This window comes from Saccostrea cucullata, unplaced genomic scaffold (genome assembly GCF_032062105.1).
Source record: "Saccostrea cucullata isolate Sc308-1 unplaced genomic scaffold, CSIRO_AGI_Scuc_v1 ctg5021, whole genome shotgun sequence".
Taxonomy (NCBI): domain Eukaryota; kingdom Metazoa; phylum Mollusca; class Bivalvia; order Ostreida; family Ostreidae; genus Saccostrea; species Saccostrea cuccullata.
Genome location: NW_026929797.1, coordinates 1 through 16,994, shown reverse-complemented (window position 1 = coordinate 16,994; position 16,994 = coordinate 1). Strand labels below are relative to the sequence as shown.

The window sequence follows — 16,994 nt, the reverse complement described above, 5'->3', positions numbered from 1 at the left end:
TAGTGTTGGTGGATGAAAGACAGGCGATGTAGGGAAAAAAGCTGCAGAGCGGGATATCACTGTGTAACGACTAATTATGACTGTAGTCGGTATAGCCAATATCAAGTGGGATGTACAGGTAATGAAAATATCTAGCAGCACTATATATAAAATGCATGGCTACTGTCTTAAACTAGAGGTACTGTGAGCAATGAACTCACTAAATGATACCCCCCGCCTCCCATAATGTCCATGTGTTGCTATATATTGTTTTACGGTAATGTGTAAAGAGGAATAACTCGTCCTATCATATGTTATCCAGAAGCTTCTATAAATTATGTGACGTCATAGGTAAACATATAGTGGCAATGTCTATGTTTTGCACTGGGAAACCTAAAATACGTGTCGAATGAAAAAGTAAAATAGGAGGTCACAATGGCAATATGTAATAAAGATTCTGTGAAAGTTTCATTAAATTTCACTAAGTAGTATAAGAGGAGTTGCGGATAAGAGATAAAGCGTAACGGACGGACGGACAGACGGAAATCCCGATTACTATATACCCTCCCACTTTTCAAGCGTGTGTATAAATATAAGCGATATTTGGGCGAGGGTAAGAAAACGTGATAGAGGGCGAGGCTTGTCGAGCCCTCTTACGTTTTCGACCCGAGTCCAAATATTGCTTATATTTCAAGAAAGTTATCAAGTATTTTGTTTATCCTGCAACATATTCTTTACATTTGAACGTCCAAAACTAGCTATTTTCGACAGATTAAGGCACATCTCTGCAGTTGAAACTATGACGCCTTGGCGTAAAAATTGCAATATACATGACGTCACAATGCTTTTAGAACGTCGGAATATATGCACGTGGATTTACTAGGGCAGTGATCGGATAAAGCTTTGGTTTATTAGGTTACTTTTATTAGGTCAGTGCAAAGGGTAGATGCAGGATAACTAGGTTTTATGATAAAACACACTACATGTACAATGCTTTTTAAGTTTAATCTTGCATTTGCAAGCTAACTAGGCATTGTACATGTAGTATGACATTGTGAAATCATATAAACCACTGATCAGGTAGAAAACCAAGTGTCATGACATTTATGGGAGAGACAGATGATATTCAGATAAACTTTCGGTTTGATATATTAAGGCTTAATATATATATATATATATATATATATATATATATATATATATATATATATATATATATATATATATATATATATATATATTAGGGATGTCAACGAGTACCCGGTTAACCGGGTACTCGATCGAACGTCCGAGTATCGAATACTAAAATCGGTACTCGGTTACTCGGATGTATATTTTTGAATATTCAGACCTGTTTCCCAATTACGCTGTCTCTCAGTATTTTTTATTAGATTTGTCCGTGAGATTTGGCATTTGCCAGTAAGATTTCACTTTCCATCAAATATTTTACATATATTTAAATTGATGGAAACTGCTTTTCTGATTACAAACGTTGTTTAACAACAAGGTCTTTGTCATTTCATAACACACATGTACCACAGCGTTTTGGCAACCTGACATCGCTTACAAGTATGTGTTTGAAATTTTTTTCTTATTTAGCGATAAATAGGGTAAAAATAAGACAGATCATAAAGGAAACTAACTGTTAAATTCCAAACTAACGTATTTCCTGTTTCCGTATTTTCACAATGGCAAAACGTGAGACGTATTTTAGACTAAAAATCCGTACAAAATACGGTGAAATCGTAAGAGTAAACAGGTCTGAATATTTCTAAGCTTATTTATTTATGCATTAAACAATCTGTTTTAAAACGTAAAATACTCATTGCACTTGTACATACAGTAATTAGGGTTTCCTCTACTCCTCTAAATGACCGTTATCGCCCGTGGCAGTGTTTATACAGTAATTATCGTGACCAAGCACCTGTTACCTGGCTTTTCTAACCTTCGGCTGTCTTCTACCCTTATTTAATAATTTGCTTTATTTTTTTTCACTGAACATCGTTTAAGGTCTGTTATGATTAAATAAATTGGACAATTTTGTCAATTCTCCGAGAAGCCATAAATTCTCGGGAAAAGAGACAGATGACATTACACGCACGATTGTTGATATGGTTGTGTTTGATTACATGCCAATACATGTAGAAATGGTTGAAGGCAGAGGCTTTAAAAAAAACTGATGTCCATCGTTGCACCAAACTACAAAATACCGCCCCGTAATACTATAAAATCTAGGATCGAAAAGTATACGAAAATCGTAAATCCGCTCTGTTTGAACTCAACAAGGTCAAGTTCAAGTCAAACTGAACGACTGATACCTGGACGTCAAACGTAACAAAGAGTTACATTACAATTACGGAGTAGATTATTTTTTTTTAAACAAAAACACCGTGAACCACTAACGATTTTATTTCTTGTGTTTATCTGATAAATAAATTGAATTTAAAAAAATGTTGTATTAAATTTCGTCGGGCACGAAGTGCTCATCATTGTTACAACAGAAATGCATTGACGGGTAAACCTCCTATCAGAGCATGTGGTTTTATTTCTATAAGAGTTTACAATGTTTTACATTCATCAATTTACTTGTTCATATTTATTTACACTTTTCATGCTTTTACCGAGTATCCGGGTACTCGATCGGAAAAACGTCCGAGTAACCGAGTATTAAAAATTGACCGATTTGACTTCCCTAATATATATATATATATATATATATATTAAAAAAAGTAAAAAGAAAACACAAAAATCCTCAGTTAAGCTTTAGCGCTTTCATTTTTCAATCTTCAGAAGCTTACAATAGTATCATAGTAACAGTGATTATGACGTCATGTTACTTTTTTTAATATATATATATATATATATATATATATATATATATATATATATATATATATATATATATATATATATATATATATATATATATATATAAGCACTAAAAAACCAACAACACTGTATATCCTAAATGTCGGATCTACGAAGTAGATACAAGGTCACTGATGGAAATTTATAAAAAGCACTAAAAATGACCACGACACGAACAATAAAAAATGTCAAATTTTGGGGACGCCCTGTCCCTTCCTCAGGACAAAGAAAAAAGTTAAAAAGTCATAAGAACAAAGGAAAAAGAGAAACAAAAACAACTAGCACTACCACTAAACTACTAAACACTAGATATTTACGAGGGTTGTCCCGTAAAATCGTGGACAAAGCGTTTTTCTCGAAAAGTAATGGGCGCACTTAGCTGAAAATTTCAGTAAATGTATATTTATCATATTTAAGTGCATGATAATTTTTTTGGTAAAATATAGGCAAAAATAAAGATTTTATTATGCTAGATTGTGCACGAGGTATTGTCCTACGGCGCACGGTCAAAAAACCAAGGTTTTATTAAAGAATACACAAGTTTGAATTCAAAATTAAAGTTTTAAATACATAAGATTTGGATTAAAATTATCCTAATTCAATTCCACAATCAATTTTGCAGTCTTTGTAAAAATTTTAAGGCATTTGCTTAATTTTTGGCAGTTTCTCGAGCATTCGAAATGGGAAAGTGGTAAACACAACACACGAAAAATGGCGACGTTTTATGACGTTACGGCGCACCGGAGAACAGTTCAGTTTTATTTCGATGTTGTAATGACACCTTTAGAGACTTGAAATGACCATAGAAGAAAAAAGATTATAAAAATAACACCATATCTTAAGTATACAAATGAAATAGGAGTTTTCTTAGCGAAGTTTTTTTTTGATCGAGTCCCTGGGAAGTACAAAACATACGGACAGACTCCTAATGTAATAGCAAAAGACGCTGTCACAGTAGACCGCCGATATGAGATTTTCTATCAGTTGAATGATGGCGAGAATATTGTCCGTAACTTACTAATAAATCTTCAGAAGATCGCAATAGGGTGCCAATTGGTTCTTCGACTGTTTATGGAGACTAAAGAATGTGTATCAATGAAATTCCGAAATTTAAGTCGGACTCATCCAACTTCATTTTCAGCAAAGATAAAACGTGACGCTGTTTTAAACACTTTGACGTTATAATCCATGCGCCGTAAGGTGATACAATGCATGGCATAAAATCTCATAATTTGCTTATTTATGCATATATTTATCTGAAATTTGCTGTGTATATTACTAAAATATGTACTAAATAATAGTAAAAATTTCAGAACGCAGTGATGTTTATTTTTCACACTAGACAACTTGTCCACGATTTTACGGGACAACCCTCGTACATACTTAATTACATGTTGAATTGATGATAATTTTTGCTCCATTTAGCTTACCTGAGTCTTTGTGATCATGTGAGCCTTTGTGATCAAAATTGGGCCGTTGTCGTCGTTGTTGTTGTCGTAAATGGTTCTCCTCAAGAACCAATCGGGTCAAGAAAGAGGAAACTTATTTGGAATCATCCTCTTGTATTGTAGATTCAAGTTTATTCAAATCATGACCCCCGGGCGTAGGATGGGGCCACAATGGACGAATAAAGTTTAACATAGGAATATTTATTTAGGAAAAATCTTTGACAATCTTCTCATTAACAGCAAAGTTATGATTTGGTAATATTTATATGGAAGCATCCTCAGATAGTGTTTGTTCAAATCATAATCCCACCTTTTTTTATGTAGGTTGGGGCCACTAAACTGGGTTTTGCATTTTCCCTAGCCACAGTACTCAGGTGAGCGATGTGGCCCCTAGGCCTCTTGTTGATAAGAAACTGGCTAAATCAATCGATTTGACGATTTTTACTGAATTACTCTAATACTCCTGAAAACACTCTCAGAAGTCACGAAAATATTGATAATGACATTTTTTAAAATTCACAAAAGTTGGTGATAGGCACTTGTTCTTGTAAACATTGCTGCACCATTTTTTCCTACAGTTTGTAAGGAAGCAACGGGTTGTTTTGGACTATTTATAGACAAATGCAATACATCTGCCATAAAATCAACCGAAAAAAACCTTATGTAAAACAATGTTGACAATGTAGTTCAAATATGGATTTCCTTTCAATCCCTGTAATAGAAAAAAGCATTCGTATATATTATATCTGAGGAGGGGTTGCATTTGTTGAAAATAAATACTGCACATGTTTTGAAATTTTCTAAAAGCATTCAGTTGAACAAAAATGTTAACATATACAAAGGTACAGAATTGATCAAAGATAAGAAAAGTTTTCTAATACATGTATGGTGAATTTCGACCAGCTTGTGAAGAACGGTATTTGAGGGTAGAGTAGTTGTCGGATTCTTCATTGGCACCTTATATGTTCTTTATTTCAGCCCGTTATTTTCCTTAAAAGTCAATGTTGAGCTACATTAAAATGTAAATATTCTTATTGCAAAAGAGCTTCCGTATATTGTCATAGTGTAAAAGTAAGTTGTCTACTGCTGAAAGGTTTTCTGAAATAAAAAATTTGATCGTGTGTTTTTCTTTATATTTTGAAGGATATAAATCATGCATGCTAATTGATTTTTTTAATTTTAAAACATTTAAAATACAGTAATTCAGAAAACTCCAAATAAATACAGAAAAATGTATGGACTGACCTTATGAGCAATCTAATTTTCCCCACTCAAAAAAAAATCTTTTCTATGAATAAAGGATCGTTGTATAAGAATGAACAAATGTTGCAAAAAGTAAAAGTTTTTTGTTATAAATGTGTATAGTATGGCAAAAAGTAAAAGTTTTTTGTTATAAATGTTCATACTATTTACATTTGGAATGAAGTTTCCCACTACAAAGGTATATACATTGTACACGAACATATGCCTAATGAAAATTATATTTAAAAAATGAAATATGTTAATGCAAAAAATGGATTTAAATTATTAATAATTAAAACTTAATTGCATTCTTTTAAGATTTAAAATAAAATAGCTTTCTATGTTCTAAAATGTCCATACTTTTTTTTTTTTAAGTTATTAATACAATTATTTTATTTGGCCCTGAGAATTTCTCAAAAATCAAAACCGCTCAGTTTAGGTTGCAAATGCAGTATTTATTAGTTGGAGTGTTAGTGACTACGTATCTATTAATCATGACGTAATTTTCCCTGTAGTTAATGCACTATGACGTCATAAAATGCATCATTTTCTTATTATACCCCCCGCTTGAAAAGCGGGAGGGTATATAGTAATCGTTAATTCCGTCCGTCTGTACGTCTGTCCGTCCGTCCGTCCGTCCGTCCGTCTGTCTGTCCGTCCGTCCGTCTGTTACGCTTTGGGGTACCCATCTCTTATCCGCAACTCCTCTCATACCACTGAATGAAATTTAATGAAACTTTCACAGAATCTTTATTACATATTGCCATTGTGCACCTCCTATTTTACTTTTTGATCTGACATATATTTTGGATTTTCCAGAGCAAAACATGGACACTGCCATTTTATTCATATGGGAGGCGGGGGGTATCATTTAGTGAGCTCATTGCTCACAGTACCTCTAGTTTCCTGTAAGTTCCTTTAAAATGGCCTAAAGTTGAAGTACTTTTTCAATATTTCATATAGAGCGCATCCTCTGATCCAAAGTATGCAAATACAGATTGAAAGATCTGTTTCTGAAGATAAAAAAAAAACATGTATTTTTGGGATCGTGGGCTGTGCTTATACTTTAATTCTTTGCTGAAGGTAGTCAAATACGCATTTTACAATGCAATTTCTCAAAGCCTGGTTTCCAACATCTAAATTCTTAAAAAGTTCTTTTATTATACGATCGAAAGCGCCAACTCTCTACTTTATTTCGATATATGATATGGGATAGAGGTTGATAGTTAATTTATTATACCCCCCGCTTGAAAAGCGGGAGGGTATATAGTGATCGGGATTTCCGTCCGTCCGTCCGTCCGTCTGTCCGTCCGTCTGTTACGCTTTTTCTCTTATCCGCAACTCCTCTTATACTACTGGGTGAAATTTAATGAAACTTTCACAGAATCTTTATTACATATTGCCATTGTGCACCTCCTATTTTACTTTTTTATTCGACACGTATTTCGGGTTTCCCAGAGCAAAACATGGACATAGCCATTTTTGTTTATCTATGACGTCACATAATAGAAGCTTCTGGATAACATTTGATAGGACGAGTTATTACTCTTTACACATTACCGTAAAACAATATAAAGCAACACATGGACATTATGGGAGGCGGGGGGTATCATTTAGTGAGCTCATTGCTCACAGTACCTCTAGTTGATCATATAAGTACAGGAAAATTTTATGCATAAAGTGAACCTACCTCTTTTGACAAAAAAATTTGGTTTTATACATAATGTTTAGACATAGACGAGTGTTCAAGTAATCCATGTGATCATGGAGGAACGTGCCACAATTTATGGAACAGATTTACCTGTACTTGTCCAGATGAATATTATGGAACACGATGTGAAAACAGTAAGTGCCGATCTTTTTGGAATTTTATTGGAAATATATTCAGTCAAAAGAAAATATCTGCACAAATTAAATCTATTTTCAATGTTATCGCAAGGATTTTAAAAAGAAATAAATATGTTTTATTGGAAATTCTTCGTTGTTTATAATTTTACTTATAACCTTTTTGATTCCATTGCTACAACATGCAAAACTTGAACTAAATGCCTTCAACTGATAGTCCTAAAGGTAATGTGTAACATCACTGTCTCGGCATAATACTATTACATGTATATTGCTTAGTCCATTACTACAATTATCCACGATTTCAACACTTTAACATAGTTTTAATAACCCCGCTCTGAAGGAGAAAGGGGTATCCTTTTTTATTCGTGTGTCTGTCTGTCCGTAACAAATTGATATGAATTCTAGCACACTGTTTGTTGAAAGAAAATTGTCTCTTTACGTCGTGGTCATATCACTGGTTCAATTTCAAGTATAATACATTTGAGAAATCATCTCAAGAACAGCAAACCTTTGATTAGCATTTATAAATCAGATGGAAACACCCCAAGGAAGTATGAATTTAAGTTGTGATGTAAGGAGGATATGGAAATAACGAACAGTATTCAATCTGAAAGTGAAATAAAACAATACAAAATAAGAGCAGAGCAAACACGGACCTCCGAAACAGCAGAGGTGGGATCGGATGCCTTGAAGGCCTAAGCATCCCCTGCTGACCGGTCACACCCGCCGTGTGCTCCTTGTCTTGATCAGGAAATAACGGAAAAATCCGTCGTCAATTTAGTGTATAAATAATGGACTAACAACTAGTATGAAAAACGTCAGTCAGCATTTAACTCATGATAAATTGCATTTGCTGACAAGGAGATGATTTATATTGTGTCCCCAAAAGTGCCTTTTTGAATTAAATGCTGAAACATTCATTTTATATTCAGCATGTACAAAACCAGAGAATTGCCAGCATCAAAGGTGTAGCACTCGAGAAAACTACATTTGTACCAAATGCATTGATCAGGGAACAGATCGAAAACACTCAATCTATTACGTTTCTCCAAATAATAAAACATGTGAAGGTATGTCTTTAAAAATATTTTTTAACACGATTTAGATTTCTAAAAGAGAATTGTTAAAAAAAAAGAAAATAAGAAAGAATAAATGACATGAGACATCGGAGCTATTATGTAAATCAAAGATCTTCCAAAGTATTCAAAGTGTTAACAAATTTGAAAACGTCATGAAATTGTACTGCAACAATTAATAATACTTATGCTTTTGATAAACAGCTACCTGTTCTTGGAAGCAAAACTGGTGTTGGCCGGGAACTTGCACCCAAAACCTTGCAAAGAACTGTCATTGTAGTGATGGGTTTCAGTTGTCATCAAGGGACTCACACAAAATCTGCAATCGTATGTTTTAGTTTAGAAGAAATATTAACATAGAAAGCACACAGAAATTCACTTTTACATGGATACCCACTTCCGCCCCAGCCCGGGGTTGTAGTGTAGGGCAGCGCCGCGAGAATTCCAAGCAAGTTTTTTGACTTGCCTAGATAGCCGAGCGGTCTAGCGCGCTGTTCCTGCACTGCTAGGAGACAGATTCCGAAGGTCGAGAGTTCAACCCCGGGCTGGGGCAAAGTGGGTATCCATGTAAAAGTGAATTTCTGTGTGCTTTCTATATATATATATATATATATATATATATATATATATATATATATATATATATATATATATAAACACATTTTACAACAACTCTTAAACTAACATAACTGCCCTAAGTGAAGAAATATTAATATAGAAAGCACAAAGAAATTCACTTTTACATGGATACCCACTTCCGCCCCAGCCCGGGGTTGAACTCTCGACCTTCGGAATCTGTCTCCTAGCAGTGCAGGAACAGCGCGCTAGACCGCTCGGCTATCTAGGCAAGTCAAAAAACTTGCTTTCGATGCCGATGGAATTCTCGCGGCGCTGCCCTACACTACACGGTCATTGAGAAGAGAAGTGAGATACAGTTATTTGGACATTAGTTTTAACAGAGGATTGTTACCAATACATGTTGTAATGAAATTAATTATTATTCATAAAGCACATTTTACAACAACTCTTAAACTAACATAACTGCCCTAAGTGAAGAAATATTAATATAGAAAGCACAAAGAAATTCACTTTTACATGGATACCCACTTCCGCCCCAGCCCGGGGTTGAACTCTCGACCTTCGGAATCTGTCTCCTAGCAGTGCAGGAACAGCGCGCTAGACCGCTCGGCTATCTAGGCAAGTCAAAAAACTTGCTTTCGATGCCGATGGAATTCTCGCGGCGCTGCCCTACACTACACGGTCATTGAGAAGAGAAGTGAGATACAGTTATTTGGACATTAGTTTTAACAGAGGATTGTTACCAATACATGTTGTAATGAAATTAATTATTATTCATAAAGCACATTTTACAACAACTCTTAAACTAACATAACTGCCCTAAGTGAAGAAATATTAATATAGAAAGCACAAAGAAATTCACTTTTACATGGATACCCACTTCCGCCCCAGCCCGGGGTTGAACTCTCGACCTTCGGAATCTGTCTCCTAGCAGTGCAGGAACAGCGCGCTAGACCGCTCGGCTATCTAGGCAAGTCAAAAAACTTGCTTTCGATGCCGATGGAATTCTCGCGGCGCTTCCCTACACTACACGGTCACTGAAAATAGAAGTTAGATACAGTTATTTTGTCCAAAGGTCGAGAGTTCAACCCCGGGCTGGGGCGGAAGTGGGTATCCATGTAAAAGTGAATTTCTTTGTGCTTTCTATATTAATATTTCTTCACTTAGGGCAGTTATGTTAGTTTAAGAGTTGTTGTAAAATGTGCTTTATGAATAATAATTAATTTCATTACAACATGTATTGGTAACAATCCTCTGTTAAAACTAATGTCCAAATAACTGTATCTCACTTCTCTTCTCAATGACCGTGTAGTGTAGGGCAGCGCCGCGAGAATTCCATCGGCATCGAAAGCAAGTTTTTTGACTTGCCTAGATAGCCGAGCGGTCTAGCGCGCTGTTCCTGCACTGCTCGGAGACTGATTCCGAAGGTCGTGATTTCAACCCCGGGCTGGGGCGGAAGTGGGTATCCATGTAAAAGTGAATTTCTTTGTGCTTTCTATATTAATATTTCTTCACTTAGGGCAGTTATGTTAGTTTAAGAGTTGTTGTAAAATGTGCTTTATGAATAATAATTAATTTCATTACAACATGTATTGGTAACAATCCTCTGTTAAAACTAATGTCCAAATAACTGTATCTCACTTCTCTTCTCAATGACCGTGTAGTGTAGGGCAGCGCCGCGACAATTCCATCGGCATCGAAAGCAAGTGTTTTGACTTGCCTAGATAGCCGAGCGGTCTAGCGCGCTGTTCCTGCACTGCTAGGAGACAGATTCCGAAGGTCGAGAGTTCAACCCCGGGCTGGGGCGGAAGTGGGTATCCATGTAAAAGTGAATTTCTTTGTGCTTTCTATATTAATATTTCTTCACTTAGGGCAGTTATGTTAGTTTAAGAGTTGTTGTAAAATGTGCTTTATGAATAATAATTAATTTCATTACAACATGTATTGGTAACAATCCTCTGTTAAAACTAATGTCCAAATAACTGTATCTCACTTCTCTTCTCAATGACCGTGTAGTGTAGGGCAGCGCCGCGAGAATTCCATCGGCATCGAAAGCAAGTTTTTTGACTTGCCTAGATAGCCGAGCGGTCTAGCGCGCTGTTCCTGCACTGCTAGGAGACAGATTCCGAAGGTCGAGAGTTCAACCCCGGGCTAGGGCGGAAGTGGGTATCCATGTAAAAGTGAATTTCTTTGTGCTTTCTATATTAATATTTCTTCACTTAGGGCAGTTATGTTAGTTTAAGAGTTGTTGTAAAATGTGCTTTATGAATAATAATTAATTTCATTACAACATGTATTGGTAACAATCCTCTGTTAAAACTAATGTCCAAATAACTGTATCTCACTTCTCTTCTCAATGACCGTGTAGTGTAGGGCAGCGCCGCGAGAATTCCATCGGCATCGAAAGCAAGTTTTTTGACTTGCCTAGATAGCCGAGCGGTCTAGCGCGCTGTTCCTGCACTGCTAGGAGACAGATTCCGAAGGTCGAGAGTTCAACCCCGGGCTGGGGCGGAAGTGGGTATCCATGTAAAAGTGAATTTCTTTGTGCTTTCTATATATATATATATATATATATATATATATATATATATATATATATACATTGTAACTATATATTGTACATGTGTATACGTATCATTAACGTGATTCATAAAAAGAGTTTGTTTGTTTTTTTCCAGTTAATATTGCACCTAATTTGGAAACCTGTCGACTGGGCGTACAAAATATTGGAGGCGAAGCACGTAATTCTACGTCTATAGGACCATGCCTCCAGGAGAAATATAATTATATGAAGTTTCAACCAGTTAGTTCGTCATTTGTGTTTTCATTCGGGAGCACGATAAATGTTTCATCCAATGTTCCGGACCACATTTCAGAATATCAGTTTGGTATCGTTAACACAACGATTTTAGTTTCAACGAGAAATATCAATGGTATATATATAAAATATTTTTTTTACAACATTGTATTTAAATTAGTACATTTATCTATTGATATACTCTTGTGAAATAATATTCTTTTATAATAATAAGATGGAGAAAGATGATATTGAGTAATATATACTTTCATTTATTTTTCCGAAGGCCATCAAAAGAACAAAAAGTATTTAAATCCAAAGCAGACAAACAGTTGTTCCAGAAATAATTTTACCGACACAAATCCTATATCGACCATTATTACCTGTAAAATGACTATTGCAACAACATGGGTTATACAAGATGGGGAACAGTGAGTAATTAAGCTTGCAACGACATAAATATGAAATCTCTATGGAATCATGGATATATACAATATTTTACCATTTTAAAAATAAAAATGGCATTTATATTTCTTTTCATATTGTCAAATGAGTTGGCACGCATGCCTGTGCCAAAATTTCACTGGTCGTTCATTAATCTAATTCAATATTCTCTAGCAATCGTTGCGCAGTGGTGTGTGCGTATGCTCTAAAGCAGTAAGGAAATAATCCTTACGTCGTGAATTTAATTCCTACTACGCGGAGACCGATACAAGACCGTAAAACCGTGTCGCATTAAGTAGCTATAACTGACACGAAAATGAACACTCGCCTTTCAATTGCCTCGAGTACCCAGCATAGGTCTTATTGCATCTCTCCACTAGCAAAAACTGCTTCTCAATATGAGTGAAAAAGGTCTAGTAACTAAAACGAGACTTCCCTTGATGCATAGTGTAGAAGCATATACGAGGGGTGTTAGAAAAGTTCGCGGACAAGTTCTATTGTGAGCGCACTATTTTCACGAAACCTGTCAAACTTTCCAGATAAAATCTTTACCTTTGTTCCAATAAATAAACAAGAATTTGGTGCTCACCGATGAGGGTATATGACTGTTTTATAGCCGTTTATAAATGATCAACGCGTAAAACACTGCCAAAAATCGGAACGTCATGGAGCACTGCACTAAGTAAAAATTATGTATGCAGACTGGAAAATGTCTAAAAAGAGATTAAAATGTTCAAGATGCTGAAGGGAATTTCCTACACCTACAAAAGACAAGTTTTCAAATGGTTGTAGCTTCATAATAATGGAAAGATTAACATTTTGAATGATTAACTCCATTGATACTTCACTACCCCCGTATCGCATGGACGTTGCCTTGCACCTATATGGTTTTGCAGTTTCCATACCTGATCGATTAACTGCACAAACCTTTTTTAAGATCTCAATAATATCCGCATCAGTACAAAAACTGAGACATTATAGAAGAAAAGTAACATGTCTTGATACAGTTATTCAATTTTAAAGTAGAAAAAAGATAAGAAAAATATGAAAAGAACTGCGACAAAGCTTAACAGGTTGAAATCTGGTTGTCACGTCGCGTGACAAGTGATTGCTCCGTGAATCCTATGACCTCATAATTAAAATCGTTGTAAATTTTCAAGATTGTATTATATGGAACTGATTTTTTACATACCAATGAACAAAATGTAGGATTTTATTCAAACATAGGTAATACTTCACAGTACACAATAGATTATCCGTAATTAAATGTGTCCGCGAACTTTTCTAACGACCCCCGTAGAAGTCGATTTATGTAAGGATTCATCTAATCGAAAATATCTATCCGGTCGATGTAATGAACCGTAATTTTGTTTAAACTGAGAACGTCAATCTCTAAATTGGATGTCCAAGTCGAATTATCGTAGACATCCCTGGTTAAAATCAATTAGATTTAATTTAATTTAATTAAGATTTTCTTTTTCATTTGTAACATCAGATAAAACCTGCGATGCCAAATCTGTTAAAATTTTTCATTACAAAAAAATATTTCATACAGATTTAGAATTTTTTTTCGATTTTACAAATTTCAGAATTCATAATTTCAATTCTTATAACTCCTTTAAACGGATTTAATATTTTAATGGTGCGACTGCTACGGCTACTTTAGATTTTTGGTAAGGTCCGTCTCTTCAATACGCATGTATAATTGGAAGTCTTGCCCCTGATGTCATATGTTGATTACCAAACCAAAGAATGAACATTGCTATATTGTTCATAAGATAAAACGTTTGAGTTACTATATACTCAGCAAAAATTCAAAATTTCTAAAATACAGGCGGGTTATGTTTTTTTTTTTACAGATGCTATTGCAAGAATGTGCAAAGTCTAAATTTTCTCTAATTTGTTCAGGCGTTGCTCTTAAGAGCCGGCAGTGACTACCGGTAACAACGGGAACGTTGCTCGCTGTGCTTGGTACAAATATTTCGAGCGAAATTTAAATAAAATATCTCTAAGAATTATCTAAATAAAAATTATAATTCTTGTTTTCACCCAAAATATTTAATAGCATATTCTGCTGTTTTATAAAGGCTTTGTATGGAGTTCACAGCATATGCTGGAGGATACCTGAAAACGAAGGATTTCTATGGCAACCCTTCACTCCCTCATATATACCGTACTACACAGTCATCATATGAAGTGTGCATGAGACGAGACTCTGCGGCACCGAAACACTGTTTAGAAGATAATTCTTGTACAAAGAATGAAGTTATTCTTTTTGAAAATCGAATTACTAATTCGGTAGACTTAAACATCTCACTCAAAGGCTGGTTTGATCCTTATCGTTTCGCCCCTGAAGAAGCCTCTGGAATTCAAAGTTACTCAATTACAATACATGATATGAAAGAAGTCGATGAATCAACACTTTCAATGGATGAAGCCAGTGTATTAACTCTGAATATTTCAAGTGACGTTGACTCAATTCATCTGCCTGATAAACAGCCCGCCTTGTACGGCGTTTCACTTAATATCCTTGATAATGCTGGTAACTTCAAACAAGCAAGACGATTTGTATTGTTTGATAAATCATCAGAGATTCATATCAATGCAGAAAACAAACTTAGAGTATATACCGGAAATAAAGCCACAAACTTTACGTGGCAGACGAATCATGGGAAGATTTGTGTACACTGGGTTGAGCGATATTACAATTCTTTTCATATTCATCATAATTTGCTAAGAAAAATAAAAGCTGACTATCACAATCTTTATAATGGAGTTTATGAACAGTACAATGGTCAACTTCCAGTGAAAGGGACGCCAAATATTCATGGAATTCTTGAATTTCGTTACGTTTTTGCCCTTAACAATAGGGTGTTGGATAATAAAACTGCTCCAAATTTCCTAAATCAGTCGATTTGTGAAAATTACAGCATAAGGGATGGGGAAACGTATGATATCACCGTCATTCCGAGAGATGTAATGGACAATACAATTAATGAAACCATCGCAGTTCATATAGATACAAGCGTACCTGACATTGTCGAAATGTACTTGATAAAAGATGGAGTGCGTCATTTGTTCGTTCATAATTCCACAGACCTTTCGAGAATGAAGATATCCTTTAGAGCTTTGGATGAACACAGTGGACTAAATTCTATTGAATGGATGCTGGGCACATCTCCTGATGGTGGGGAGCTAGGAAGAGGTTCCATTGCAGTGAATCGTCTGGAACCTGGGGTAAGCTTAGTCAATGAAGTGGTAGGATAAATTTGTGACCAAATGCAATAATTCTTACATGATGCTTAATTAATATCCTTGCAATGTATTTTAGGTAACTTGTAACCATACGGAAAATTGCTATTGCCCAAAAGTTGGAGTTTGTGAGAAAGCCCTGTACAGCGTGAAGTTCAATAGCTTGATCAAGAATAATAAACAGAACGGGCACCACAACCGGGAGTATTTTTTTACAGTTAAAGTAACTAACAATGCTATGCTGGTAAGTATTTCTAGAACGGATATCTTAGCTGATGATTCCCCTCCCGTAAGTGGAAATGCTATGGAAGGAGAAATTGGATCCCAAGAGATAGACTATACTTGTAATAGAGAAATAATCGTGAGGTGGAGCGGATTTATTGATCATGAGAGTGGTATTAAAAAATATCGGATTGGATTCAATGACAAGTGTTTGTCAAGAGAAGATTTACTTCATAATAATCATGCTACGCTTCTAAGTTATATTTACGAAACAAATGAGCAGCAAATCAAAGTGCGTGCGGACCACCCGGGTCTGTACTTTACAAGTGTAATTGCTTATAATTATGCTATGGAAGCTTCGGAAGTGGCGTGCTCCAATGGCATTACATACGATATCTCTCCACCAAAATTATACAATATAATTTTAGAGCACGCAAAAACAACAGAAGGCATTGCATGTTACAACAGGACTCCGTGGTTAATACTCCAAAATTTCACCGCTGTCAAACTAGAAATGACGCAAGCTTGCCAGAAAATATGCAACGAAAGCAGTAAAGAATTTCCGCTTTTAGAGAACATGTTCTATGTAAAGCAAGAACATTTTAATGATACATCCTACGCGGACTCAATATGCAAGAATTTAGGGATATATTTTAAAAACATTAAAGTATATATTCCCTCAGACACAATTTCTCTTTCTTGGAATGTCACCGACTTAGAAACACAGATACATGACATTTTAATTGGGTTTGCATCGACTAAATCACAATCTGAAACACCCGACATTTTATCGTTTACACCTGCTAAGCGTTTGCAGAGTGATAAACGTTTGCATTCAGCACTTGACTCAGGAACTCCTTTTTATATCACAATAAAAGCCACAAGTAAAGCTGGCTTGGAAACATCTGCAACAATAGGCCCAGTGGTAATTGACGATACACCGCCTTTATACAGGGGCGGTGTCAACATTGTTTTGGGTGATAAGTTTGCATTTGTTGCATGGACCAATGAGACATTTGTTGACGAAGAACAGGATGAGCCAATATCAATGGTCTTGTTCAAAATAGGTTTGTTGTCTACTAAATTGCATGGTAATTAAACTTTACTTTAATACCATATATATTTATATCTATTGTTGATTTTATATATTTTAGGGCAAGGATCCACTTTTAAAACTCCACTTCTGCAAGGTTACCTTTCCAACAGCTGTCCAAATCCAACTGATAATCGAACTTGCTT

The 16,994-nt window shown here is 35.3% G+C and overlaps 2 protein-coding genes across 2 annotated transcripts; both read left to right on the top strand.

Annotated features, from left to right (window-relative positions):
• The first annotated feature begins 7,301 nt into the window (after positions 1–7,301).
• Positions 7,302–15,163, top strand: LOC134282209 (uncharacterized). The gene is made up of 7 exons (XM_062764642.1): positions 7,302–7,382; positions 8,318–8,455; positions 8,755–8,788; positions 11,719–11,973; positions 12,124–12,268; positions 14,369–14,903; positions 15,152–15,163. The coding sequence occupies exons 1-7, from the start codon at positions 7,302–7,304 to the stop codon at positions 15,161–15,163; spliced, it is 1,200 nt and encodes a 399-aa protein (XP_062620626.1).
• Positions 14,726–16,987, top strand: LOC134282208 (uncharacterized; the record flags this gene model as incomplete). The annotated part of the gene is made up of 3 exons (XM_062764641.1): positions 14,726–15,518; positions 15,613–16,822; positions 16,910–16,987. Coding segments are annotated over exons 1-3 (1,546 nt in total), but the record flags the coding sequence as incomplete, so codon positions are not given.
• Positions 16,988–16,994: the final 7 nt, after the last annotated feature.

Excerpts from the sequence above, each read along its gene's own strand:
- LOC134282209 (XM_062764642.1), top strand. The coding sequence starts at position 7,302 with ATGGAGGAACGTGCCACAATTTATGGAACAGATTTACCTGTACTTGTC. Across the intron at positions 7,383-8,317 it reads TGGAACACGATGTGAAAACA|CATGTACAAAACCAGAGAAT; the intron begins GTAAGTGCCGAT and ends TTTTATATTCAG. Across the intron at positions 8,456-8,754 it reads AAATAATAAAACATGTGAAG|TTGTCATCAAGGGACTCACA; the intron begins GTATGTCTTTAA and ends GATGGGTTTCAG.